The sequence below is a fragment of the Stegostoma tigrinum genome, chromosome 7 (genome assembly GCF_030684315.1).
Source record: "Stegostoma tigrinum isolate sSteTig4 chromosome 7, sSteTig4.hap1, whole genome shotgun sequence".
NCBI lineage: Eukaryota > Metazoa > Chordata > Chondrichthyes > Orectolobiformes > Stegostomatidae > Stegostoma > Stegostoma tigrinum.
In genome coordinates this window covers 15,384,440-15,410,383 of record NC_081360.1, presented here as the reverse complement: position 1 = coordinate 15,410,383, position 25,944 = coordinate 15,384,440, and the positions used below count along the sequence as shown (strand labels likewise).

At 39.2% G+C, this 25,944-nt stretch overlaps 1 protein-coding gene and 1 long non-coding RNA gene across 3 annotated transcripts in view; one reads left to right on the top strand and one right to left on the bottom strand.

Annotated features, from left to right (window-relative positions):
* The window catches only part of usp40 (ubiquitin specific peptidase 40), a 117,304-nt gene that overhangs the window by 15,602 nt on the left and 75,758 nt on the right, over positions 1-25,944 (bottom strand). Inside the window, exons 18-26 of one of the 2 annotated variants that reach the window (XM_048533971.2) lie at positions 23,111-23,168; positions 17,926-17,979; positions 17,493-17,581; positions 15,367-15,453; positions 11,369-11,405; positions 11,049-11,113; positions 9,178-9,252; positions 8,385-8,514; positions 4,037-4,131 (exon numbers count right to left, since the gene is read on the bottom strand). In XM_048533971.2, coding sequence (XP_048389928.1) covers positions 4,037-4,131; positions 8,385-8,514; positions 9,178-9,252; positions 11,049-11,113; positions 11,369-11,405; positions 15,367-15,453; positions 17,493-17,581; positions 17,926-17,979; positions 23,111-23,168 — 690 coding nt within the window. The remainder of the gene's footprint in view (positions 1-4,036; positions 4,132-8,384; positions 8,515-9,177; positions 9,253-11,048; positions 11,114-11,368; positions 11,406-15,366; positions 15,454-17,492; positions 17,582-17,925; positions 17,980-23,110; positions 23,169-25,944) is intronic. The other variant, XM_048533972.2, reaches the window with a different exon arrangement.
* LOC125453880 (uncharacterized) lies at positions 1,545-23,659 on the top strand. The gene is made up of 3 exons (XR_007247885.1): positions 1,545-1,665; positions 15,411-15,549; positions 23,133-23,659. It is a non-coding gene; the product is annotated as an uncharacterized LOC125453880 (long non-coding RNA).

The following is a 25,944-nucleotide window of genomic DNA, read 5'->3' as shown; positions in this document are numbered from 1 at the left end:
AATGACAATATAATTTACTGGGATTTTTTTGTAAACACAAGTTGTTTTGTTTTACTGTTCCATGCAAGTTTCGTTAGTTATATCCAAACTTGAGTATTTCTGAAAAACATATTTGTCTAAGCTTTTAGTCTGAACCAACCAGGGCTGTTCAGAAGAAATGCCAATGCAAAGGGAAAATATTTATCCTGCATGACTGGCTGGTTAGTAAGCAAACCAAGTTAAACATTTAAATTAGAATCGCTAGTGCTTTGAATGGAAATGTTATGACTTTTTGGTGAATTTGCTAATTTAAATGTTTTACTGTAGTGGATATTTTGAATTTGAAAACTCAAAGAAAAGCTAAAAGGTCAAAAAAATTCAGCTTATTCTAAAATGCTATCACTCCAAAAAGAACGTTTTTAAAAAGTTAATTAGGTACACATTTTTAACGTTAATTAGGTACTAATTGTTTCTGATGTTTTAACACCTTTTCAATTTCTAAAGTTAAAAAAATTCTGCAAGTTTACAAAAGGTATTTCAAAGGCATATTCAGAAAACAAAATAGAATTGCATTTGATTCGAAGCTTAGCATTTTCCACTGATCCTGGTTTTCAATTTACCAAGGATGAACAGTTTTATTGTTTGAAGTAAAATTATAAATGGCACGTTGTTGAATTTTTAAGCTTCTAAACTGTACAGAAAATTCTGATTTGATAAATCAAACTCTGAGGCTTTAGTGGCTTTTGTTTTGAATTGGTGACCATGGCTTTCTAGGCCTCAGTTTAATCCACCCGTTTAAAGAATTCTACAGTGCTAGAAGACATAATGGCCTGAAATTTCCAAGCTCACTGGCGACAGACTAGGAGTCAGGGAAATTTGCAAAATAGTGCAGAGGGGTCAGAAAAGGGCTGTGCATGTCGTCTTCTCACCATCATTCCATTTACCAGTGATGGGAACTGACCGGCTCAGACACTGCCCCAGGAGGCAAAATGAGCCAATTAAGTCATTAATTAAAAGGTCACTTGCCAGTTCCAAGTACATTTTGCCTGTATCAGTAGGATCAGATGTCGACTGGGAGACTGCCAGGAGAAATCTGCTTGGTGAGTGGGGTGGCTTACAGACACTCCATGCCACTGGCACTCAGTGCTTCCCCAAATCTGGCTTGCCTGCCTGGCACCAGTATCTCCAACCTCACTTACCCTCTCCCGGAAGTTGCAGCCTTCACAATGGTTACTGCTAGCATTGTGCTGCTGAGCTGCCACACCTCAGTCTGACTATTTTGGCCTCAGCAGCAGGATTTCACCTTCAACAGCTAAAAACCCCATATGTCAAAGCATGGTGACAATTTGCATTACAGGCTTGTCTTTCAAAACACTTAACCTTAATACATTCAGGCTCAAGGCTACTTTGAGAGTAGAGGTTGATAAATCACCAAGCATGGTCGTTTTTGTTTTGAAACTAAAACTTCTAATGATTAATTCATGAATTACTGAGAAAGGGTAATCATATTCTCATTAAAAGAAACTAGGAAATGCAGTCCAGATCATTTTGCTGACTGCATCAGGGAAGAACGTTTTGAGGAAATAAGATTCAATCTTGACAAAGCTAGTTACTTAAATAATACTGCTTTTTGGATCTTGCATAATTCTGAAGTGATAAAGTGACTCAATATATTTGGCTATTTGGGTAAGTGGATGATCGATCACAAACAAAATGTGATGCTGCGATTACGTAGGAATGTTTAATCTATGTTTTCTAACTTTAAAACAACAGGGCTCATTAAGATAGAATGGTCATTAATAAGAGGGTTTTAATAGAGTGAGGGAAAGTCATCAAAGATGGAAGACAGAGCCACAAAAATCTCACCACTAAATGGGAATTCTTCTAAAACTGCTTTCATGATTGACTTGGAATAAATTATTTTTGCAACGTACACTAAAAGACAGCACTTTGGTATCGATATGCTTTCCTAATTTGGACTAGAATTTATAAGTGAGAAGTACACTTCTTATTAGTGTTCTCAATGATATTTATGCTTTTAGTTATGCCCTTTTTAAAAGAGAATGTACTTGATGGCCTAAGCACTAGCTAGACATTGGGGCTATAAAGGAAGATGAGCAAGATCCAGATACTCTCCCAATCTACCAGTCCTGATCTTTTAATAAGATTAGTCTAAGAATGGCTTGTTATCAGATGTCACGTGTGACATGATAATGGATCGCTGATATGTGTGCGCGCAAATGTAATTTTTTTGTACTAGTGTTGTACTGAATCATACAAAACATTTGCACTTAAGGCAGCAATGTAATAATGTAGTCTGTTGTGGGTATTTTGAAGAACATGGGCATTACAAGGTGACCTTAGTTTTCATTTCCAAAAGCTTAGTTTTGAATAAGTGTCATGCCTTCAACTTTCGGCTGACTAAACCTAGTTACAAGTGGCCTTGTTATTGCAAAAAAAATAGAAAATAGGCAGTACAGAACAAAAACCTTCAATAGCTTTTACTTCACCTCTGCCTTTTTAGGAATGTTCAAACTTTTGTTATTCGTTAAAGTATAACCAACTACTAAACCTTTTTACTGATTTTCTGCATAAAGCTTTTGCTTTTCCATAGTTTAATCTTAATTATTGCCAATTTATAGTGTTCACTAATTTGGATTGGTTTGATTACTCTGTTAGAATTAGGTAAATTGTGTTCAAAACAAGAATTTAATTAATTGGGACTCATTGATCTTAAATGTCCTGCGTTATGTCATCACTATGAAGCAGAAAATGCATGTGCTGAAGCTAAAAATCAGATAACGGAGGCCTAGAACCTTGTGCTTGGATTCAGAGATTTGTCAAGCCAACTACAGGGTAGACTGGAATACAGAAGATACATACGTGATGGATCTTCTACTCTGGTTTTTGGAGTACTTCCTAGAACATAACAGCCGCAACAGTGAAGAGGTGCCAGCGTGGGCACCTGTCCAGGTACAGACAAGTATTAAGAGAGGAGGGAATGAGAAATGAGTCATACCTTCTATCCAAAGAACAATAATTAATAAACATTCTCAATTGTTACTTATAACATGCTGCTGTAATACTATAATGCACTAACTTTCACTTATGACTTGATAGATGTTAAATGTTACCCAAAACATGGAGTTAGTTTCAAACCACTGAACCACATGCACAAGTTTCAGATTTCTTATAGGTGATATTGTAGAAGCCTGGATAAACTGCTGTTGTTCATCTTTTAATAAAAACTGGATTGATTGATTGATGTTTACAGTGATGGATGAGCTGGCAATTAAACAAACTTATGACAAGAGTCATACTGATTGCCATCTCAAGGTTATCTTCGTAGAATCCGTGCAGTGTGGAAGCAGGCTATTCAGGCCCATCAAGCCCAAATCAATCGTCCAAAGAGCATCCCACCTAAACCCACCCCTTACCCTATTCCTGTAACCCTGCATTCCCCATGGCCAATCGACCCAAGCAGCACATGCCCCAACACAATGGGCAATTTACCATGGTTAATCCACTAAACCGGACATCCTGGATGCTGTGGGCAATTTGGCATGGATAATCTTGCTAACCTGCACATCTTTTGGTCTGTGGGAGGAACTGAAGCACCCAGAGGAAACTCATGGAGACACAGGGATAACATGCAAACTCTACATGGACAGTCGCTGAGGGTGTAACTGAGCTCAGGTCCCTGGTGCTGTGAGGCAGCAGTGCTAACCACTGAGCCATCGTGTTGCCCCTCGTCATGGATGTATGTGGGGAGTTGGCGTCCTGATCACAACTCAGAAAAATGGAATAAAACCAAAGTGCTGTAGATAATAGAAAGTTGGAGAAACTCAACAGTTCTCTGGAGACGGAAACAAAGTTAACATTAAATTCAGCATGACACTTCTCCAGAACCTTGCCAGTGATTGCTGTGCTTCAACTGTAAATTAAAAAAACACAACTTACTGAAGAAAATTCATAGCTCTACAAGCTATATATACCACGCCGATTTTCAACCAGTATACAGGAAAATCAAAAAGAAATATACAATGTGTTGGCCTACCTGAGTTTTTAAGTCCTCTAGACTAGCTTCTCCAGATATCTCAACATTGCCAACGCACTCCAGTTCAGTCCCCATATACTGCTGCAATGAAAAATCTGTAACACAAGAGTTTCACGCATATATCATAATTACTACTTGTATACTGTAGAATATCCAACAGATCAATGGCAAATAACATTCACACAGAATATGATCATCTTCAACAATAGAAAGTCTAACCATCACCCTGTCATACTCAATGGCACTACCATTACTGAATCCCACGTTACCACTGACCAGAAACTTTCTGGTAGACAAGAGCAGGTCAGAAGCTAGGAATTCTATAGCAAGTAATGTCTCCCCAGAGCCTTTCCACCATCTAACTGGGCACAAATCAAGAGTGTGATACAATACTCACCACTTGCCTGGATGAGTACAATTCCAACAGCACCCTAGAACCTCGACACCATCTTAGACAAAGCAGGCTCCTTGGCTGACCACCTCATTTACTCTCCATCGATGTACAGTGCCAACTGTTTGTACCATCCATTCTGCAGCAATCAAACAAGTCTCCTGCCACTGTACCTTCTAAACCCATGATCATTACCATGTAGCAGGCCAACAGCATGGAATGGGAGCCCATACCAAGCTCATGGGAACACCATCATCTGCAAGTTCCCCTCCAAGATATACATCACTCTGTCTTGAAACAACATTGCTGTTTCTTCCCTGTCGCCGGGTCAAAGCCTGCAATTCCCTTCCCAAAAACATCTTGGAAATCCCACATTTCAAGGACTGCAGTGATCCAGGGCAGCTCAACACCACCTTTCTCATCTATCGATGGATAATAAATGCTGGCCTAACCAATCATGCCGCACCTAAAGAACAACAAGTAAAAAGAGATACACATGGCAATGTCTCAAGAAATACACCACAACGTATTTTAATTCATACAGCACAGCCAAATAATTAAAAGTAGCATGTGAAGTATGTTATTGAACACTTCGATATTATGCCAGTAAAGTCTCAACTGTATTACCCCTCCATGGACTGTGAAAATGACAATTTCCTGAAAAATCAGAGATATGTGAGCTGGGCTATCAGTTCTACTCAACATTAGGATTTGGAAAATCCCAAAAGTCAGCACTATAATGGTTGAGCCATCCTGTGTCTATACATGAACAAAGTAGTTATTGCATCTGCAGTTCAACATTCTAGATACATCCAAATTGTCCAACTGGCAAGGTCTGAACACAGTGCTTTTTCTGCCCATAAATACTGGCTCTCATACAGTGCTGTCACTGGACAGGTCTATAGAAATACATAACAAAATTGGAAATGATTAAGTGAATGTCCTTCATACTGATTTTTGAGCTGTGATTTTTTAGTAATTACAGATGTAGATAATGTAAGTGATGAGATTGGCTGCCAGAGAGAGATGCTTCTTCGATTTGGTCAAGTAGAATGAAGAGGCGGCTTTTGGCATATTATAAACAGGGATTCAGCTGGGATAGAGAACTTTGCAGATCTGAGTCCTCTCATTACGAAGAGGCCAAAGTGAAGGTCATGATCTAGTCCATCAGCCAACCTATAATTTCTAGTGATTTAATAATTGATCATTGAGGGCTTTTGGAGTTGTGCATGATATGCAGACAAGTCAAATACAAGAACATGCAGAGAGAAAAAAAAATCAACATTTAATAGACACAGTTAAATTGTGGTAAAGAATAACAATTAATTTTACATGACTGATTAAATTAACAAATTACATTTAACACACACACAATGGGGAGACAGTCAATGTGTCAAAGGTCCAAAATGTGGGAGCTTCAGGACCCAAAACTGGTCTAATGCAATCACATCTGTAGAAAATGTCTGTAACCACAGAAACTCCAACTCAGATTTACTGATTTGGAGGCTAAGATGAGGACATTGCAATGTATCAAGGAGGGAGAAGAGATTTCTGGATACGAGCTCCAGAAAGTTTGCATCCCTGAGAATAGCACAGTCCAGATCCATGCGTAGTTAAGACCATAAATGAGGAGAAAAGGTGTCAGACAGTACTGTAGTAGAGAAGCCTCAGCCTTTGCAATGATTTAAGAAGATCACAATGTTTACCTGTGTGGACAAGAGCAAGGTCTGTAGAGGAGGATCAGTGGACAGACCAGAGCATTTTGGCTCAGGATGTCTTTGTGATCACCCGTTGGAACAAAGTTCTGCTTGGAACTAAGCACCAAACTGAAGAGCAGAACTTCATGGATAATCTCCTGATTACTACTTAAGCCATGAGTCAACTGGCACAGCAGACATCCATTTAGTAAAATTAATACATGGCTCAAAGACTGCTGTGGATGAAGTAGGTTCCTGTTTGCAGGGTACTGGCATCAGTGCTAGAGAAAGCAGGGCCTGTATCAATGGGTCAAGTGCTTTAGCAAACATATAATAATGGAAGCAGACAGTGCCTTACACTAAAAAAAAGAGATAAGGAATCAAGCTTCGGTAGATGTAACAAATCAAAGCAGAATAGTACAATAGTAATGAGAAACTAAGGTCAGAAAATGGCAGGAAAGGAAAGGAAAAAAAAAAACTAAAAATACACTGAATGGACAATTACGTGTGGCCAAGATAACAGATGAGAAAAATCACACTGATAACATCAGCCTCGATGAAGTGTTTATAGAACACTTTTGAGATAGTTTCTCAGAGCGCCACATTCTGGAACCTACCAGGGAGCAAGTTATACTACACTGTTATTATATCATGGGGTTGGATTAACTAATCACCTCAGCGCAAAAGCATCCTTGGATAAGTGACTAAAATTTACATCTAGTTTGAAAGGTTGAAGAGTGGGTCTAAAACTAGTACTTTCAATTTAAATTAAGAACAACTGTATGGGCATGAAAGCTGAGTTAGGTGAAATGGACTGGAGTACAGGGAGTCTGCATTCCACTTTAAGCATCTTTCGTTTTGAACTTGCTACCTTTATTAGGGCCAGAAATCCTGTACAAATGTAATAAATTAGTATACTGATCTCCTTACTTCAGGAAGAATGTAAATGCATTGGATACAATTCAGAGGTGTTTACTAGATTGGTACCTGGAACGAGTGGGTTGTCTTCTGAAGACGAGTTGGACCGGCTAAGCACATATTCACTGCAGTTTAGAAAAGACTTGATGGAAATAGAAGAATAGTCATTAGGAGGTGAATATAAAAAGGGCTTTTCTTCTTGTGGGTGAGTCCAAAACTAGGAAACACTATTCTAACACTATTTTTAGGGAACACCTTTGTAGGACAGAGATCAAGAGGACGTTACCTCTCAGAAGGCTGGGAGAGTTTGGAACTCTTTGCCTCAGAAGGTGATGGAAGCAAAGTCATAGAATATTCTCAAGACAGAGGTAGACAAGTTCTTGTGAGGTAAGGGAATCAAGGGAATGTAGAATTCAAATGAACATCAGCCAAGATTGTATGGAATACTGGAGCAGGCTCAAGGAACAGAATGGCCTACATCTGATTCTACTTTGCATGTTTGCAACAAGGGGAAATAATCTGAAAATAATAGTTTTACCATGTAGCTAGGGATATAATAACAGAAGTAGACCAGACATTCCTTCAGACATGTTTTGATATAACGCTCAGATATAATTTTCCTTGTCAATTGCAACTAAGTTTTCTAATCATTCGTAACAGAGGCATTTAAAAAGTGGTCATGGATAAAGGTATCCTCATCCAAAGTCAAAGTTGAGAATTCCAAAAGAATCAATGTTAAAAATGAAGCTATGTTCTGTGTGGGCCTCCCTTAGAAGAAAAAAAAATGTTGCTCCTGCACCCTCTAAATTGAAATACAAATCTTTAAATGCTTAATTCCCACATTGGTAAATGGGTAGGCAGCAGCTTCTGTGAAGAAGTTGGGACCTGGAGAGTGGATGTCCCTTGCTACAGGCCACTGTGCACCACTGGGAGAGACTGCAAGTTGGACAAGGAAAGGTCATGCAAAATGGTAGCATTCAGGTCAGGTTCTGTAATATACTGCTGTAAACAACATTATAATAAATCTTGCACTTTCCAGTACTTATAACTCACTGACATTAAAGCAAAATAGTGTGAAACAAGGCCACTTTAAATATGGAATATCTATATTTCATAAAACATTTCACACAACTGGCTGAAACAATTCCAACACAAACAAACCAAGGCATCCTTTTACAGCTGTACATTCAAGTAAACAATCCAATCCAGTGTTTTCTCAAATAACATAACCACTCTGAAAAACTCCAGAAATTGGTCTACCAAGAATGTTGCAAAGTCACATTACATCCCAATCCATCATCAATTTCAAAACACTACAATTTGCTCTATCTTGTTTTCCTACCTCTGGCACTTGACTCGAAACTTAAAGCACAGAGTTTATTTGCAATGTTTTCCTGCTCGTCTTGAAAGCAGCCTCTATTTTCAGAGTTCAGTGGAGGCTGGTAGAGCCAGACAGGTAACATCAGGAATCCCTGTGAGAGATACACCAAGAAACTGAAAAAGCACAAAAAGGACACAAAAGAGACTTTTATTTTTCAATCAGGCTCGGTCCGTGAAAGCAACCTATTGCCTGTAGGCCAAGTCATGTAGCAGAAGTCCACTGTTTCACTCATGATATAAATCTTTCTTGGGCAATAAGCATGATGCAGGCATATCTGGGGTTGTTCTCTTTATAACTAAAGAGGGTCAAAGGGAGATTTAATAGAAGCATTCAGAATTATGAAAGGCTTTGAAAGAATAACGAAGGAGAGGCTGTTTCCACATAAGGGATATCAGTAACCAAAGGGAACACATTAAATATAATTAGCAAAGTAACCTGTCAGAGATGAGATGATCTGAAATGCATGAGCTGAAAAATTTGTGGGAAGTACATTCAGTACGAACTTAAATATATGGAATATATTCATGGAAAATACATTTTAAAAAGCAGCCTTCGGGAAGCCGATGGAAATAACTGGATGCCTTTTTCACAGAGGGGCAGACATTGGATGATGGGCTGAAAGGTTTCCATTTGTGCTTTACAATTTGTTTCACTGAGCTAACACAGAAAAGATAATTTGCTTTTCACATAAAAATTAAGCGTGGAATTTGTGGAGCATTTTTCCTGATTGACTCTAACACAGTGAAAGTTTTACCTTTGGTGGAAGCCTTCCCTCCATGATGATCAGTGTCTCTCCATTTGTTATCTTCACGTCTGTCAATGTGGCTTCCTACAAATATCAACATGAATAAAAGCAGTTGTACAATGTTAAGCTTCCCTCCTCCTTCTGTCAATTTTCTCCTGACTCCTTATCCTGAAAGTACTGAATACACCGCTGAGCAAGAGTCACTGGGTGCTACAGTCACTAGTTTGCTCAGCTTCAGAGTGTCCAGAAAATGATACAAAATACAATCACCCTCACATATACTGAGATTCATAATCACAGAATTAAAAGAATTTCAGCTGAGACCATGAAGAATAAAGTCTACCAGCCCAACCGAAATCAATCTGTTGAACAAAGAAACATAGAATCTGTGATTTACACTGTTCATATCCTCTACATAGGAATAGAAGTCAGTTATTCAGCTCCTCAAGCCTGTGCTCTCATTTATTAGTTCTTCACAAATCTGCTACTTGACTTCATCCATCAGCCTTACTTCCATACCTTCAAAAGCCAAGCCTAAGAAAAATCTATCTTCAATTTCAATATTTTCAATTGGCTGTCAGCCTCATCACAATTTTTTTTTGAGGAGGGAGGTATGTGAAAGAAAGAAAGAGATTCACATTTTCATCTTCCTGAGCTATCTAAAAAGTAATGCACAGTCTTTTTGAAATCCAACATTAGTTGGAAAAAATGTGATGGAATCTTTTAATTCCTTCGGTCAATGATGAAAAACCATTTTTATTATCCATCCTAATTGCACTTAAGAAACTGATACTGATTCTACTCTTAAACTGCTGCAGTCCATGAGGCAAAGAAACACCCGCAGTGCTAATAGCAAGAGGGTTCCAGGATTTTGATCGATTGACAATGAAGGAACAGTGATATATTTGCAAGTTGGGAAGTTGTACAAATTAGAGGGGGCTCTTGCAGATGTTGGTGCTCCCATGCACCTCCTGCCCTCATTCTTCAAGGCAGTCGAAGCAATGGGATTGGGAGGTGCCACAGCACATCTTGCGGATGATACACACTGTAGCTATGAAACACCTGTGTGGACAATACTTCTAATAACATAAGTCGTCCAACGGGATGAAAAGCATTAGTAGTTGAAGGTTCATCTCAGTCTCACCTCTTTCAAACGTCACCCCTTATCCCCAAGAAACTGAACAAAGAAAGAAAGAAGATGGACCTTCAATGTAAATCACTTTTTGTCCCCTCCTTCCAAATGTTTGTTTAATCAAAAAGGAGTCTTTGTCAATTATGAATGTTAAATATTACATAAATCATCCTTAGGATAACAGTATATATTGAAATTCTAGATCTTAAAACCACTAAAGTCTTACAAAGTAATAACATTCAAATTCTCTACGTCAAACAAAAGTATCTATTATGCCGGAATAATTTGTCTTTTTTTAAAATGAAAAAGCTGAACACCACATTCTTGTGCTATGGTACATGTGCACTGAGACGTCTATTAGAACTACCACAGTTATACAGTCTGTCAGTTGACAGTACACAACAGCCACCTAAAGAATCCCTAAATTTCCAGCTGAACAACACAAGTGTGAAGGATATAAACTTTCAAGTAAACTCAGGTCCCAAAATATGCCGCTGTTTGGTTGTCCCAAAGGCTTTATATTGTATCAAACATGTTTTTGGAGTTACATCTGTTTGAGTTTAAATTCTGTTGTGTGATTTAGACGGTAGAGATACCCAAACATTTGACTTTGTCTGAAACCTGATCAATTACTCCAGTTGCATAGTGGGGTGAAGATCACACAGTTATCAAAACAATCAATGACAAATGAGTAAGGGCTATCTAGTGTACATCTGTGATAAAGCTAATTTCCACCTCATTAACTTACTTCATCTTTCAAAATCTCCCCAGCATCATAGCACCAATCAGTTTTCCTCAAGTGCCAATACTCCCCTGTGGATAAATAGCAAGAGTTTAACATAACACAGAGGCAGCCATGTAAACGTTTTATAGTACTGACAATTCTTCTAAAGACAGTCAACTTTCATTGGATGTGTGCTTCCCGATATCGCTTCAGAAAATTATGCTTTCACTGTTGCAAATATGCTTCATCACAAATACACTAATGCATTAATTTTGCTGAATCCTTTACTGGAGGCTGTTATTTTGGCAGTGAAGATACATGCTAAAGGGGATATTCTAACATACCTGTTAATGCAGCTTTTTCCAACATCAGCTTCAAGCACTGGAACGAAAGACATTTCAATAAGCGTAGGGATAGAATAGGAGATGTGAACATCAGGAAGGACAATGCAATGATTGGCTGAGATCTGGTGCAACAAAGTTTTGAATTGCTACAGTTTGTAGAAGATGGGATGATCCAGGACTTAACATAAGAACATAACCTAACATGAGAACTAGGAGCAGGAGTAGGCCATTCTCTCCTTCGAGCCCACTCCGCCATTCAATAAGATTATAGCTGATCTTTTCGTGGACTCAGATCCACTTAACAGCGTTCTCACCGTATCCCTTAATTCCTTTACTGTTCAATAAAAAAACCTACCTTAGCTTTAAAAACATTGAAGTAGCGTCAACTACTTCACTGGGCAAGAAATTCTACAGATTAACAACCCTATGAGTGAAGAAGTTCCTTCTCAATTCATTGCTCCCTCTAATCTTGAGGCTATGCCCTCTTGTCCTAGCTTCAGCTGCCAGTGGGAACAGCCTCTCTATTTCTATCTTATCTATTCCCTTCATAATTTTATATGTTTTGATAAGATCCCCCCTCAATCTTCTGAATTCCAATGAATATAATCCCAATCTACTCAGTCCCTCCTCATAAGCCAACCCTCTCAACTCTGTAATCAACCTAGTGAACCTCCTCTGCACCCCTTCCAGTGCCAGTACATCCTCCCTCAAGTAAGGAGCCCAAAACTGCACACGGTACTCCAGGTGAGGCCTCACCAGCACCTTGTACAGCTGCAACATAATATCTCTGCTTTTAAACTCAATCCCTTCAGCAACGAAGGACAAAATTCCATTTGCTTTCCTAATTACTTATTGTACCTGCAGATCAACCTTTTGTGATTCATGGACAAGGACACCCAGGTCCCTCTGCATAGCAGTATGCTGCAACTTTTTAACATTCAAGTAATAATCCCTTTTACTATTACTCCTACCAACGTGTATGACTTCACATTTATTTAGATTGTATTCCATCTGCCAGACCTTTGCCCACTCACTCAATGTATCTATGTTCCTCTGCAAAGTTTCACAATCCTCTGCACACTTTGCACTGCCACTCATCTTAGTGTCATCTGCAAACTTTGTCACCCTACATGTGGACCTCAATTCCAAATTATCTATATAAATTGTAAATAATTGCAGTCCCAACACCAATCCCTGAGCCACACCACTAGTCACTGATTGCCAGCCAGAAATGCACTCATTTATCCCCATTCTTTGCTTCCTGTTAGTCAACCAATCCTCTATCCATGCTAATACTTTATCCCTAACGCCATGCATCCTTATCTTATGCAGCAGCTTCTTGTGTGGCACTTTGTCAAAGGCCTTTTGGAAATCTTGGTACACCACATCCACTGGGTCCACATTGTCCACCTGGCTCGTAATGTCTTCATAAATTCCAAAAGATTTGTCAAGCATGACATGCCCTTCATGAACCCATGCTGCATCTGCCCAACGGGACAATTTCTATCGAGATGCCTTGCTATTTCTTCCTTGATAATAGACTCATGCATCTTCCCCACTTCACTAGTTAAGCTAATCTGTCTATAATTCCCTATCTTTTGTCTACCTCCCTTTTTAAACAGTGGTGTCACATTTGTTGTTTTCCAATCTGCTGGGACTGCCCCACAGTCTCGCGAATTTTGGAAAATTATCACTAGTGCACCTGCTATTTCTCCCACCATCTCTCTTAGTACCCTGGGATGCATCCATCAGGGCCAGGAGACTTATCAATCCTTAGCTCCATTAGCTTGCCCAACACTACGTCTTCTGTAAGTGTCAATTACTGCAAGGACAGGGCAATCCATTTCATAAGACATTAGTCAGAAGGTCTGAGTCTGAAACACATTAATCAAAGCAATAATGAAAAGTAAACGAGCCATTTACATTCAAGGATGTTGTGCTGATCTATAGTTCTCTCATATGGACGTTTAAAGAATGCAGCAGTTTATTAAAGTAAACAATTCCTCTATAGTACCCAGCACAGACTGTTGGAATGAAAATTTCCTGCCAGCACTAACTACAATAATCCTACATGAAATGAGTTAGGCATTCTCAAATCCTTGTCATTTCGCTCTGACCTTAGCATAAAACTGGGATTCTAGGATACTTCCTATGCTGTGATATAATTCCAAGTCAGGATAATTAATCAATGTATCAGGTTATTTTAGCTCATAGTCCTCATTGAAAAAATTATAGAGATAAAACACCCCTGACAGCAGAATTAACGGGAGAAAGGTGTTTGTGAAGAAACCGGAGATGACAGAATATTCCAGAAGATAATCTTTCCAAGTTCACACAGATTAAGTTATAATTTATTGCTTTTTATTAATTGGGTTTATATTAATGAAAATAGTCTTTATTTAAACAGCATTCCAGTAGAATTTAGACCAGCTAGGAAGCTGTTAGTAGTTTAAGGGGGAATTGTCAGTTTGTTAATTTGTTCATTGCTGGGTTAAAGAAATAAATTATTTCTTGTTACTCGTAAACAGGAGAACAAGGATTTTTTTTCTTTCTTTTAACACTCTTAACACATTAAGAGGGGAAAGACGAACTTCTCTGGGTGTTGTGGGGATAAGTATTATAGGGAAACCCAACTCCGATCATAACAGATTGGGGCTTGTGTTTTAGTTTAATTTTCAGAGGCATTTGGCCATTTCCCCATCGTAACAATAGTGGCAGTAGTACTGAAAACATCCTTCAGGCCAGGCAGCTTTCCTAGCAAAACTAATCTAATAAGTCTTGGGCAAATAGTGGCATATCGGTAATGTCACTCAACTGGTAATCTCAAACATCTGAATAATGTTCTGGGGACATGGATTCAAATCTCACCATAATAGATGATGAAATCTAAAATCAATAAAAATTCTATAATAAAAAGCTAGTCTAACTATCATAAAAAGCTCAATAAAACCTATTAAGAACCTTAAATAAAATCTCATATTGCATGTAGGAAATATGTCATCCATGCATGGCCTGGCCTACATAAAGAGACAGAAGCAGAATTAGTACTGCTGCCTCACAGCGCCAGGGACCCAGGTGCAACACTACCCTCGGGTGACTGTCTGTGTGGAGTTTGCACAGTCTTACCATGTCTGCAAGGGTTTCCTCCAGGTGCTCTGGTTTCCTCCCACAGTCCAAAGATGTGCAGGCTAGGTGGATTAGCCATGCTAAATTGCCGGTAGTGCTCCGGGATATGTAGATTAGGTAGATGAAAGGGGATGGTTCTGGGTGGGATGCTGAGGGTCGGTGTGGACTTGATGGAACGAAGGGCCTGTTTCCACACTGTGGGGGTTCTACAATTCTACAAAAAAAACTTAATTGGGCCAGCCTTAGGCATACTGCGGCGACAACAGCAAGTCAGAAACTGGGAATTCTGTGGCGAGTAACCTGCCTCCTGATTTCCCTGCTATCCTATAAGACATAAATCAGAAGTGTAATGAAATACACCCACTCACTTGGATGAGGACAGCTTCAACAATACAAGAAGTTTATCATCCAGGATAGGTAAAACAGCATAAATGGTATTTCTTCCACTATCTTAAGCCTTCAAAACTTTCAGTGTTGATGCACATGCAAGGTGCACTGAGGCAACTTTCCCAGGCTACTCTCACTGCACCTTTAAATCCATGACCTTTATTACCTTGCACAACAAAGACAACAGATATATGTGAACACCATCACCTGAAAGTTCTGCTCCAAAGCTTAAACAATCCTGACTTGGAATTATATCACAGTGTAGGAAAGATCCTAGAATTTCCTATTTAACAAGTCTGTTGTTCTACCTGCATGACATAGACGACAGCATTTTAAAAAGACAGCGCGCCACTGTCTTCTGAATAGAAATGGGATGCTCACAAAAGAGTGCAGAATATAGAAATGAGTCTTCAGGCAGCCTCCTTGTTTCATAGAACAGTGCAACATTAGTGGCAAATAAGAACATTGCAGTCTACTCAACTTACCTCTCGGACTGAGATGCTCTGTTCTACCACGATTTCCATTTCAGGATTCATATGGAGATTGTCCCCAACAGAAAAGTACAAGAACAGCTGAAAGAGGAATTAAAGGCAAAATCAATTAAAAGTTATACAAAAGCATCTTTGCATCAACAGTCAAGAGTCCAAGAGAATTCTGGAAAATCTGATGTAAGTAAATCTGACAATACATGGCATTTTGTGCCAACTTGCTGTGCCACAAAATGCAAATCATTATAAATTGTGAGATTGCTATGTTTTGGGACTCTAAGGAAATTAGTGGAATGAAGTGGGTCATATAACCTGTCTGAATTCGGCTCAACTACAAGGATGAGTGGACATGGTCAGTAGTATGTGTGCTGACTGTAGGCGGTAAACTGTTAAGTCTTCTGCTGGGAGGCATTACAAACACTTGAATGTTAAGCGCTCTATTTAATTCTAAGATTGTAAATGGGGCTAGGGTTCTACAGGATATCCAATTAGCATGTCTACATGGATAAAACATCTCTGTGGTTCACATAGCTATGGTGATGCGTCTTAAATAGAACAGAAGTCAACAGGAAATCATTGAGATTTTAGATTAAGGAGATTTTAGAACAAAGTTGAGGAAAAACTTCTTCACCCAGAGAGTGGTGGATATATGGAATGCTCTGCCCCAGAAGGCAGTGGAGGCCAACTCTCTGGATACTTGCAAGAAAGAGATAGATACAGCTCTTAAAGATACAGGAATCAAGGGTTATGGGGATAAGGCAGGAACAGGATACTGATTGTGGATGATCAGCCATGATCATAATGAATGGTGGTGCTGGCTCGAAGGGCCGAATGGCGTATTCCAGCACCTATTGTCTATTGTCCATTGTCTATTATAGATTTATGATGATATCCATGAATTTTGTAGTAAAGTCAATCTGGAAGAATCAGGGAGGGGGAGAAAGAGCGAGGGCGGAGAGAACCACACACAAAAAAAGGAGGAAGGGAGGGAGGGAGGGGCGTAAGAAGGGGAGAAACAGCATGGTGGGGGCGGTCTGAGCACAAGAGAATGAGCAGCATAATAGAGAAATACAGGAGGGCTAAGACAATTAGGGAGGCACAGTGGTTCAGTGGTTAGCACTGTAGCCTCACAGCGTTAGGACCCGGGTTCAATTCCAGCCTCGAGTAACTGTGTGTGGAGTTTGCATATTCTCCCCGTGTCTGCATGGGTTTCCTCCGGGTGCTCCAGTTTTCTCCCACAGTCCAAAGATGTGTAGGCTAGGTGGATCAGCCATGTTAAATTGCCCGTAGTGTTCAGGGGTATGTGGGCTCTAGGTGGGATGCTTCAAGGGGCGGTGTGGGCTTGTTGGGCCGAAGGGCCTGTCTCCACACTGTAGGGAATCTAATCGAATCTAATTCTCTCTTCATTATTCAATACTTTGTAGGTAGAAAGGAACTTGAGCTAGACAGAAGAGACTAAGTTTCTGAAGCTTTATTTGAGACCGGAAAATTGCCCTAGCTTTGGCTAGGGGGAACTTCCAGGGGATCCTCACCATGCAAGTGAGTCCTGAGATTAGAATTAGCAACCGGGGAAGGCAAAAGGAAGAGGACCATTGGGAGCAGAGTAGAGCTTTGAACTTGCTTCAGTAGAAGTGAGTGTTCATTTAGGGGGCACAGAAAAGTGCAACGTATGCTTCTGTCTGTCACATTAGAAGTCGCATGGGGATATTTTCTGTAGCTGAAGTACAGGTTGCCAACAAAAGTTGTGTTCGTCAATGTTGCTTGAAATTGGTTTGATACAATAAGAGTCATAAAACTTGAAATCTTGTGGTGTGAACTTTTCAATGGGTCACGAGAACTCAAACATGTTTTTAAAAGACATGGCTTCTTACAGCGAGTGTAACAAGATGCTACTAGACCTGTTTCAGGATACAGAACACTTTTTTCCTTCTAGGTGAAAAGTATTTCAACAACCATGTAGCCATAAATAAGTCAGGACAAAGATACAATGCTGACAGATGAATTCAAGATCAACAGAAGGAAATGTTGCCTAATTAAGAATATACTCTTCGCAATGACAGTGTAAATTGATAAAATAGCATCTTCTAAAATACGCAGAGAACAGCCCTGATCTTTCTCCTTACCTGTGTACCTTTTGGAGTGTGGCCTGGAAAAAGTGCTAAACTGCTTCCTGTTTTCAGTCCAATACCTTTCACAGTCAAATCTTCACTGACTATAAAATTAAAGAAAAAGCACACATCACGATTTAAACTGATATCCTAGGACTGCATTAGTGGTGCTGGTGGAGAGACAACACCACTAATGAGGAAACTGGCACTAATTCAGGGCACCAAACAGATTCCCAAAGTCACAGATGAGCACTGCAGGCCAAGCAGCATCAGAGGAGATCTTGAATTCAATCTATCCTGCTCCTCTGATGCAGCTTGGCATGCTGTATTCATCCAGCTCTCCACCTTGTTATCTCAGATTCTCCAGCATCTGCAGTTCCTACTGTCCCAAAGTCAAATGCTGAATGGCTTGCTAACACAGTGCTATACTTATGTGGTCATTACCCACCTGGAGGGAGTAGTTTTCCAGTTCTGTCAATTGGTCTCAAACAGGTTCCATCTACTGTAACATAAAGAAGCGTAAATTAAACAGATCAAGATGTAGCAGTTGTCAATACACACACACTAAAAGCTGACCTTTTAATAAATTTATTTGGAAAAAATTCAGTTTATCTCTCTACTCCCCTACTGCTGAACTGAATCATATAGATCAGAAGATTCAAAGTTTCTTACTCTGCACTAAGTTATAGACGGTAGCAAGAAAACAAGAAGAATTTGCATTTCTATCATATCTTTTCAACTTAAGGAGGGCCCAAAGCAACATATAACTATGACATGCTATTGCTGTTATGATTCCTGACACCCAAGTAGCCAAATTTATCTTACAATCTGGCTAGGAAACAATAACATTATTAAAAAGTGAGAGATCCAGGGGGCTTGCAAAAAAAAAAGCCACAAGACTGCACTGTTTTGAACAAATATCAACAACCTTTACTATACATTAGAACAGTAAACCACTTAGAATATAAGACATACATGTATTAAAACACTGAGAATTAACATGCGGCTCAAGTAGGTAAATCGACAGTAACTGAATGACTCAGAGCACACATTGAATAGTAAATGTGATCAAGTCAGATTGCATGGATTTTTCAGAATTCCCCAGGATGTTACAGCCACATTCGTCCATCAAATCTCTTTAAATTTCACTAGCCATCATAATTCCTCACTTTTGCTGATCTGGCCTTCAAACTCCCTCTCAAAATCCACTCCATCACAAGTTGCCTCCATGGTTTTCCCATTTTGGTTGATCACCTTTCTCTCCTGTGGACTGAGAAACTGTGCTCCCTCGCAGCTACAATCTAGTTTTGCTCAAACTGAGAGCTTAACCAAGTCAGTACAATTCCACAGTTTTTCTGAGCTCTAACCTGGTTCAGTTTCATCCAGTAAACACTGCTTGTGAGCTTTTCAAACTGTACTCGCAGCTTTGGTGAACTTTTAATGGCATATGGGTTGATCTGGAGCTTCTCTTCTTCCACAGCTCCCTGGACGTCCCTCAGTTCTCACTAAACAGAGCTACTCAGCTGCTGCAGGATTTCCAAGTCATCATTACACAAAATCTTTTTAACTAGTAGCACAGAGAACATGCAGCCGAAACTGTTCCAACTCAAAGACTTACTGCCTGTCCCCTCTACCTCGTCTTCACAGACCCCTAAGCTATCTTGAGTAACCTATTGAAAGCCTTGCATGTGACCCCTCCCCTGCTGCTGGGCAGAATTAAATGCAGCCACCCAGCAATTCTTGGGACTGAATGTGCTCACAATGTTACAATTCACAGAAGGCTGGTTTCCGAGCACAAATATGCTTACAAAAAGGAGGATTCATCACATAGCCCAGAAAGTGGGATAGTAGATAAAATACTGGAGCCAATCTTTACTCAATCACAACCAAATAGTGAAACATTAAAGCTGATACCTCAAACCTCAATCACGCACATTTTTACAACCTTTTAGCTGGTCAAACCATACCACATTCTCAAAAGTAGTCGCACTTTTAATGTAGGAAATACAGTCAATTATCACACACCCAGGTCCCTCTTTGCGTAGTTAAGAAACGGATATAAGGAGTCTGTGGGACTCTCTTATGCAGATAACAGTGAACGCACAATTATTGAACATTTCTGAAGCAGATGTTGATAGATTCTTGATTGACAAGGGAGCCAATGAACACTGGGGAAAGGGAAAGAAGTGGATTTGATGCTAGTATCAGATTAATCACAAGCTTATTTTTTGAAGAGATGCTAACCAGGTTATTGTCAGAGTAGAAAATTCATTCACAAGGTGAATGGTATTGGATAGGCTGTCTGTACAAAAGTAGACAAGGCACAAAGATCAGCTAAGGTGTATCCAGGATACTGAAAGAGGCAAAACTGAATTTGCAAGGGCACTAACAATAACTGTCTACTTCCTTAGACTCAGGAGTGGTCCTAAAAAGACTACAGAATTGCAAACGTTAAGTCCTAATTCAAAAAAGGATAAGCTACAGAACTGCACACCAGTTAGTTTACCTGAGGTGGTTAGGAAGCTTCAATAGTAATTATTTGGGACAAAATTAATAGTCACATGAACTAACACAGGCTAATTTGAAAAATTCATGCCAGCTCTCCTTAAGCGAAATCATGTTGAACTAGCTTGCTGGAGCCTTTTTTTAAGAAAAAAAAATGAGGCAGAAGACATAAGGACAAGGAATTCCAGAAGACATTTGGTATTGAGACACTTAACAGACTGGTGAAGCAAATTTGAGCTCATGGAATAAATGGGACGGTAGCAACATTGGTACAAAATTGGCTGAGTGACAGGAAGCATAGGATAATGGTTAATGGGTGTTTTTGGCTCGGAAAGCTTTGCAGTAAAGTTCCCCAGAGGGCATATGCCAGATCCAGGTTTTCCTAGATATGTACTAATGACCTAGACCTTCACATACATGGGTAGTATTTCAAGTTTTCTGCATAACATAGAAGTTGGAAGTTCTGTCCACCGTGAGGAGGAGGTAGTGTTGAACTTCAATTGATGAAGTTCAATGCAGACAAGGTAATGCATTTTGGTAGGAAGAACACAGAGAGACAGTATAAAATAAAGATTACTACTATAAAAGGGTAGCAGGAGCAGAGTGGGTGTACCTGTGCATAAGTCATGAAAGATGGCAGCAAGGTTGAGACAGTTAAAAAGCAGACAATATCCTGGGCTTTATTAATAGGGACATTGAGAGCAAAAGCAAAGAGGCTTGTTGAACTTGTATAAGATATTTCTTTGGCCTCAGCTTGTGTACTCGGCCCAGATTTGGGCACCACACTTCAGGAAAATCTGATAGCTTTGGAGAAAATGCAAAAGAATTGTTTTAAGGATGAGGAATTTCAATAATAAATGTAGCCTGGGACTTGTCTTCTTGGAGAATAGAAGGCGAGTGGATATCTGATTGAACTATTCAAAATCATGAGGGGTATGGATAGAGTAAACAGGGAGAAAATATCCCAATTAGTGGAAAAAAAACAAGAATGCAAGGGCACAGATTTAATATAATTAGTAAAAGCAGCAGAAAAGACACGAGAAAAAAAAAAATCAATCATTCTCACACACAAATGGTTACAGCCTAGAATCCACTGCCTGAGGTGTGGTAACAGGGAACACTCAAAATGAATTAGGTTATTATTTGAAAAGGAACTTTGTACATGGCTGTGGAGAGAAGGCAGGATTATGTTAGATGCTCATCTGAATAGCCTGCACAGTCACCATGGATCAAATAGCTGCTTTCTGCACTGTAAAAATTGTGATCATCAAATGGTCCAGCAGCTTTGACAGGCCAAATGGCACACTCCTGCTCCTAATTCACTTGTTAATTCAGCGTAGAAACAGCAATGCACTAATGATCTGATAACGTATTTTAGCACACTGTTGCACTGGTTTAAGGAATACCCCTGATTATGCAAAGGAAAAATCTGGCGATGCTTCTTTCATCTAACTGAAGGTACAAATGTATGGACATTGGGAAAAGCAAAACCAAAATCAGGCACGATTCATTTGCAGTCAAGTAGACTGAAGCATTCAAAAATGTCTGCCTCGAGAGATCTTTGACAGGAAGAAAACATTTTTACCTACCTGTTTAGGCAGATGAACTAGCACACAATACAATACTTAATAGCGTTATAGTGTGCATCAGAATTTCATTTATGGGACAACTTTGTTACTTTCTAAGGTATCTGATTACTTGTTAATAATTCAATGGGTATTTGGGCATGAGCAAATCCAGGTCCACTATTTGCACTGTTGGGAATAGAGAGTTGGGAATACATATTTATATTCAAGGCAGATTTTGGATTATTTGGGCATGTTCTCAATTTAAAAGGGGATATAACATGTGATTTATTGGAAATGAAGCCAATAGTTTAACGCATGCTGTAATCCACCTGCTGTTTTCACCAGAAATCAGCAAATTTGGAGAAGTAACAACACAATGTTTTCAAGGAGATTAAAAAACCGGGTTTTTTCATGAATTACATGGAAAACCTAGCTCAGAGAAGACCAGGTAACATTCTGCAAATAGAAATCTGTTCTACAAATCCAACAGAACACAGGGAAGTCTTCTGGAAACTGCAGTATCTCCCCTAAAAACAGTTTTTCAGAAGGCAGCCTTGGTAACACAATAGGAGGTGTCAAATAACAGTATTTCTACAAACCTGGCAAAGCCTGAAGTAGTGGGCTGTGACTAATTTTCAACAACTCAAGCCCAAGGTGCAAAAAATGATCAGAGGTATAGATAGGGTGGACAGCCAGTCTTTTTCCTAGGGTGGAGGTAGCTATTATGAGGAGGCATAGTCTTAAAGTGAGTCGACGTAGACATAGGGGAGATGTCAGAGGTAGGTTCTTTACTCAGAATGGTAGGGGCGTGGAATGCATCGCCAGAGATGGTAGTGGAGTTGGCCTCATTAGGGGCATTTAAGCGACATTAGTTAGGCGTATGCATGATAGTATTAGGTAAGGGTGGAGGTTAGATAGAGCCTAGGTTTAGGGTAAAAGTTTGGCAGGACTTTGTGGGCCGAAGGGCCTGTACTGGGCTGTACTGTTCTATGTTCGAAGGTAATTTAAAATCAGAACTGGACATCTGTCACATATGGCTGTCAGCAATTAAGCCTTGTCAACAGGAAATTCAGCAGACAGAAAAAAAAAGTCAACACATTTTATCTTTTATTTCCTGGTCCTTGACCCATAGGGTTTTTTCTTTTACTTTTGCCTTTTGGTTTCAAACATCAGTATCTCTGCAGAGACTCTTTTTTGTGTGGTAAGAATGTATCTGTGTGTGGGATTAAGGGGATATATTTTTAATGTCAGACCATAGTTTAGGTCTAAATCAAAGTTCACCAATTTTTTCACAATAAGCTTTGCTCATGTTGAACAGATTATTTCGAGTTCATTTAGGAAGTTGGACAGATATTACTTCTGGTAGCAGCGCTACAGAGAAGCGATTGACCATTTTGACACCTGAATCAATATTTACATTAATGGTGTAACTGGAGGAGAAGGAATCAATGCAAGTAAGATTTAGGAATATTTTCATCTGGCCTCCGACGGTAAATCTTGTTCTCTGAGGGTCAGGGGTGATAAGAAAATTGCCATTATCCACAAAAAGACACACTTTACCTTGTTTGTCTTTCAATTTCAGCTTCTCAATGGCATTCGCTTTGATTTCCGAAATCAACTGGAATGTTGAAGAAAATTCATACAAGCGTATCAAAGAAAACACATGAATACAACAAAAGCCTGCAGTACATAGTACCTTCAAAATTGTAAAACCCAAGGCATTTCATGGGAGAGTTATCAGTGAACATGTGACACCAAATCACTCAAGGTCATATTAGGACAAGCGAATAAAATTGATCAAAAGAAGCAGGTTTATAGGATAATTTTAAGAGCGGGATATGGAGGCCTTTGCGCCACTGTATTTAATTCAGAAACTGCATACTAAACTTATCTAACTGAGTTTGTTCACATGGGAATTACTAGTACAATAGTTTTAAATAAAACAAATATAATAGTAACTTTGCAACAAAGTATACTTCAAGCAAATTAGCTATTTGGAAACAAGTAGCAGACTATCAAATTACAATTCTTTCTACAATCATCAAAAACAAACCTATTTAAATGTACAGACGAGTAACAAGGAAATCTTCCCTACTTCAGAGTAGTTATGCACTGCAAACTGGATGAAGTTACCACTGATGGCTTCATTACTAAAACCTGGTTTTGTACATATATAATTAAAGACAGGTTTGGGCACAATGTATGGTGTCTTAATCATGGGCTGCTGCTTGTACACCCTCCCTGGCAAACGTACAAAGGGGAGAATCAACCATGTTTTGCAGTTTCAAAAGATGGCTAATGAACTCTGCTCAAAACAGCATATTGGGTGAAAACAGGAGAGGCACAATTTTGACTGAGATACTGGAAGGCAGTTACCTAGGAAAGACAATGCTGACTAATACTGAGGAACAATATTCAAAGACAAAACTTTGGTCAACGGCAGTATAAGCATGTGCCAAAAGCTGTTTAATAGCTTTCCCATACTAGAGGAGTCTCTCACTCTGAACTGCAGAAACAAAAAAGTGGATGGATGGAGTATTATAGTCATGTTTTTATATTGACAAAAATAGAAATTGCTGGAAAAGGGCACACCCATGAGCAGAAATCAGCATTAACATTTTGAGTCACGTGACCCTTCCTCAGAACTGATGGTAACTGGAAGACAGGGTCAGGCTAGGGAGGAAGGAGTAAACAGGCCTCCAGCGAAGCTCAGTGCAATATGGAAGAATAGCACCTCATTTTCCACCTAGGAGCCTTGCAGCCATCCTAACTCAATGTCAAGTTCAAAATCTTTAGGGCGTGAGCTCTCCCATGTGCTCACCCGAACCCCCACTACCTGGCCTTGGTATCACGGTCTGCAATTACACACCACCTATTGTTGGCCACTAACAGTTCCCGTTAATAGCCATTCACCCCCCTAGCCAGATCATTATCCACTCCTTCGTCTGTCTAACTGCTCCTCTTTCTCTTTGGGCTCTATCCCGACCTATCATTTACTCCTACCCCATCTCCCAACCCCACCCAACCCCTATCTTTTGCATGTAAGCCAACATTATCCTAGCTACCATTAGTTCGGAGGGTCACTCAACCTGAAACATTAAATCTCTTTCTCCCCACAGATGCTGCCAAACCTGCTAAGCTTTTCCAGCAATTTCCAATTTTGTCTCTGATTTGCAGCATCTGTAGTTCTTTCCATTCTTATGTTTTTATATTGTATTAATTGCACACTTTAGTTGAATATTCATAGAAATGCAATAGTACACTACAAAAGAATTGTGAACTGGTTTTGAAGTGTTTTACTAGTTTCTATCTTAGTTGGGGTCGCAGTATGTTTCAGATAATGTTAAACTGTTCTCTGGACATGGTCTACTTCATTTAAACACAGGCATTACATTTACACTCTGTCAGCAATGTGGCACTATTCCCTTTTCTAATAAATTAGTACTTGCGTGTAACAGTGCCTATGCAGATGAAGGATGTTTATTTGTTTGACTGGTTTATTATTACTTTTTAGTTTCAAAATGATAACATCTTTAATCTGATCTTCCAATGTCATGTCCACTTTATGTATTTTCTTGGTAAATTTTGAAGCAAAAAAATGTGTTAATATTTCTGCTATTTTGCTACAAGCTCCATAATTTCGTGCCATCCAACCATTCATAACTCTATTGCCACCTCAACTTTCCTTTCATTTAAATTTAATTTTTGTGCCTGTAGAATGTTTGTGTTTTGCTTTATGCTCCCTGATCATTTTGTTATTTCCCTTTGCCCTCCTGTTTCTCAGGCATCTCTCCTGATCACTTCATATTACCCCTACAGCAATGTCTGTGGCCTATGCATCTGGCCTACCTTTGTTAATCCCTTATGGCTTTATTCATCTATGGTATCTTACTAGTGTTTAGTTTCTCATGTTTTCACGTCATGGGCTCTCAAACACCATTCTAAATGTTTTTATATTGCTATTCTACATCATTGCTTGAAAATATTGATTTTCACTTTATTTTCTGAAATTCTTTCTAGCCCTTCAGAAGTCAGTTTTACTCCAGTACATTGGTCTCTATCATCTTTATATCATTCTCAATTATTAATAGAACTTAATATTCTCACTATTGCCAAGATGATCTCCTACTTTTTCTTCTTAAAAAGTCTGCCTTACTCCCACTACGAGACCTAGCAGTGAGGCCTCTCTTATTTTGTTTTGATACAATGAGTCAAAAGTAGTCCTTGTATACTTGAGGAACTCCATCCTCTTACCAAGATCTTTTGCAAATTGGTTGAAACCTTCTGTGTTTATTATTCTTTTATTATTATTGGACAGTAAGAAATAAAAAAGAAAAAATGTATTTTGGAAAAATATGTTGATTTCAAAGTCCAGGCTATGCTATCAACATGTT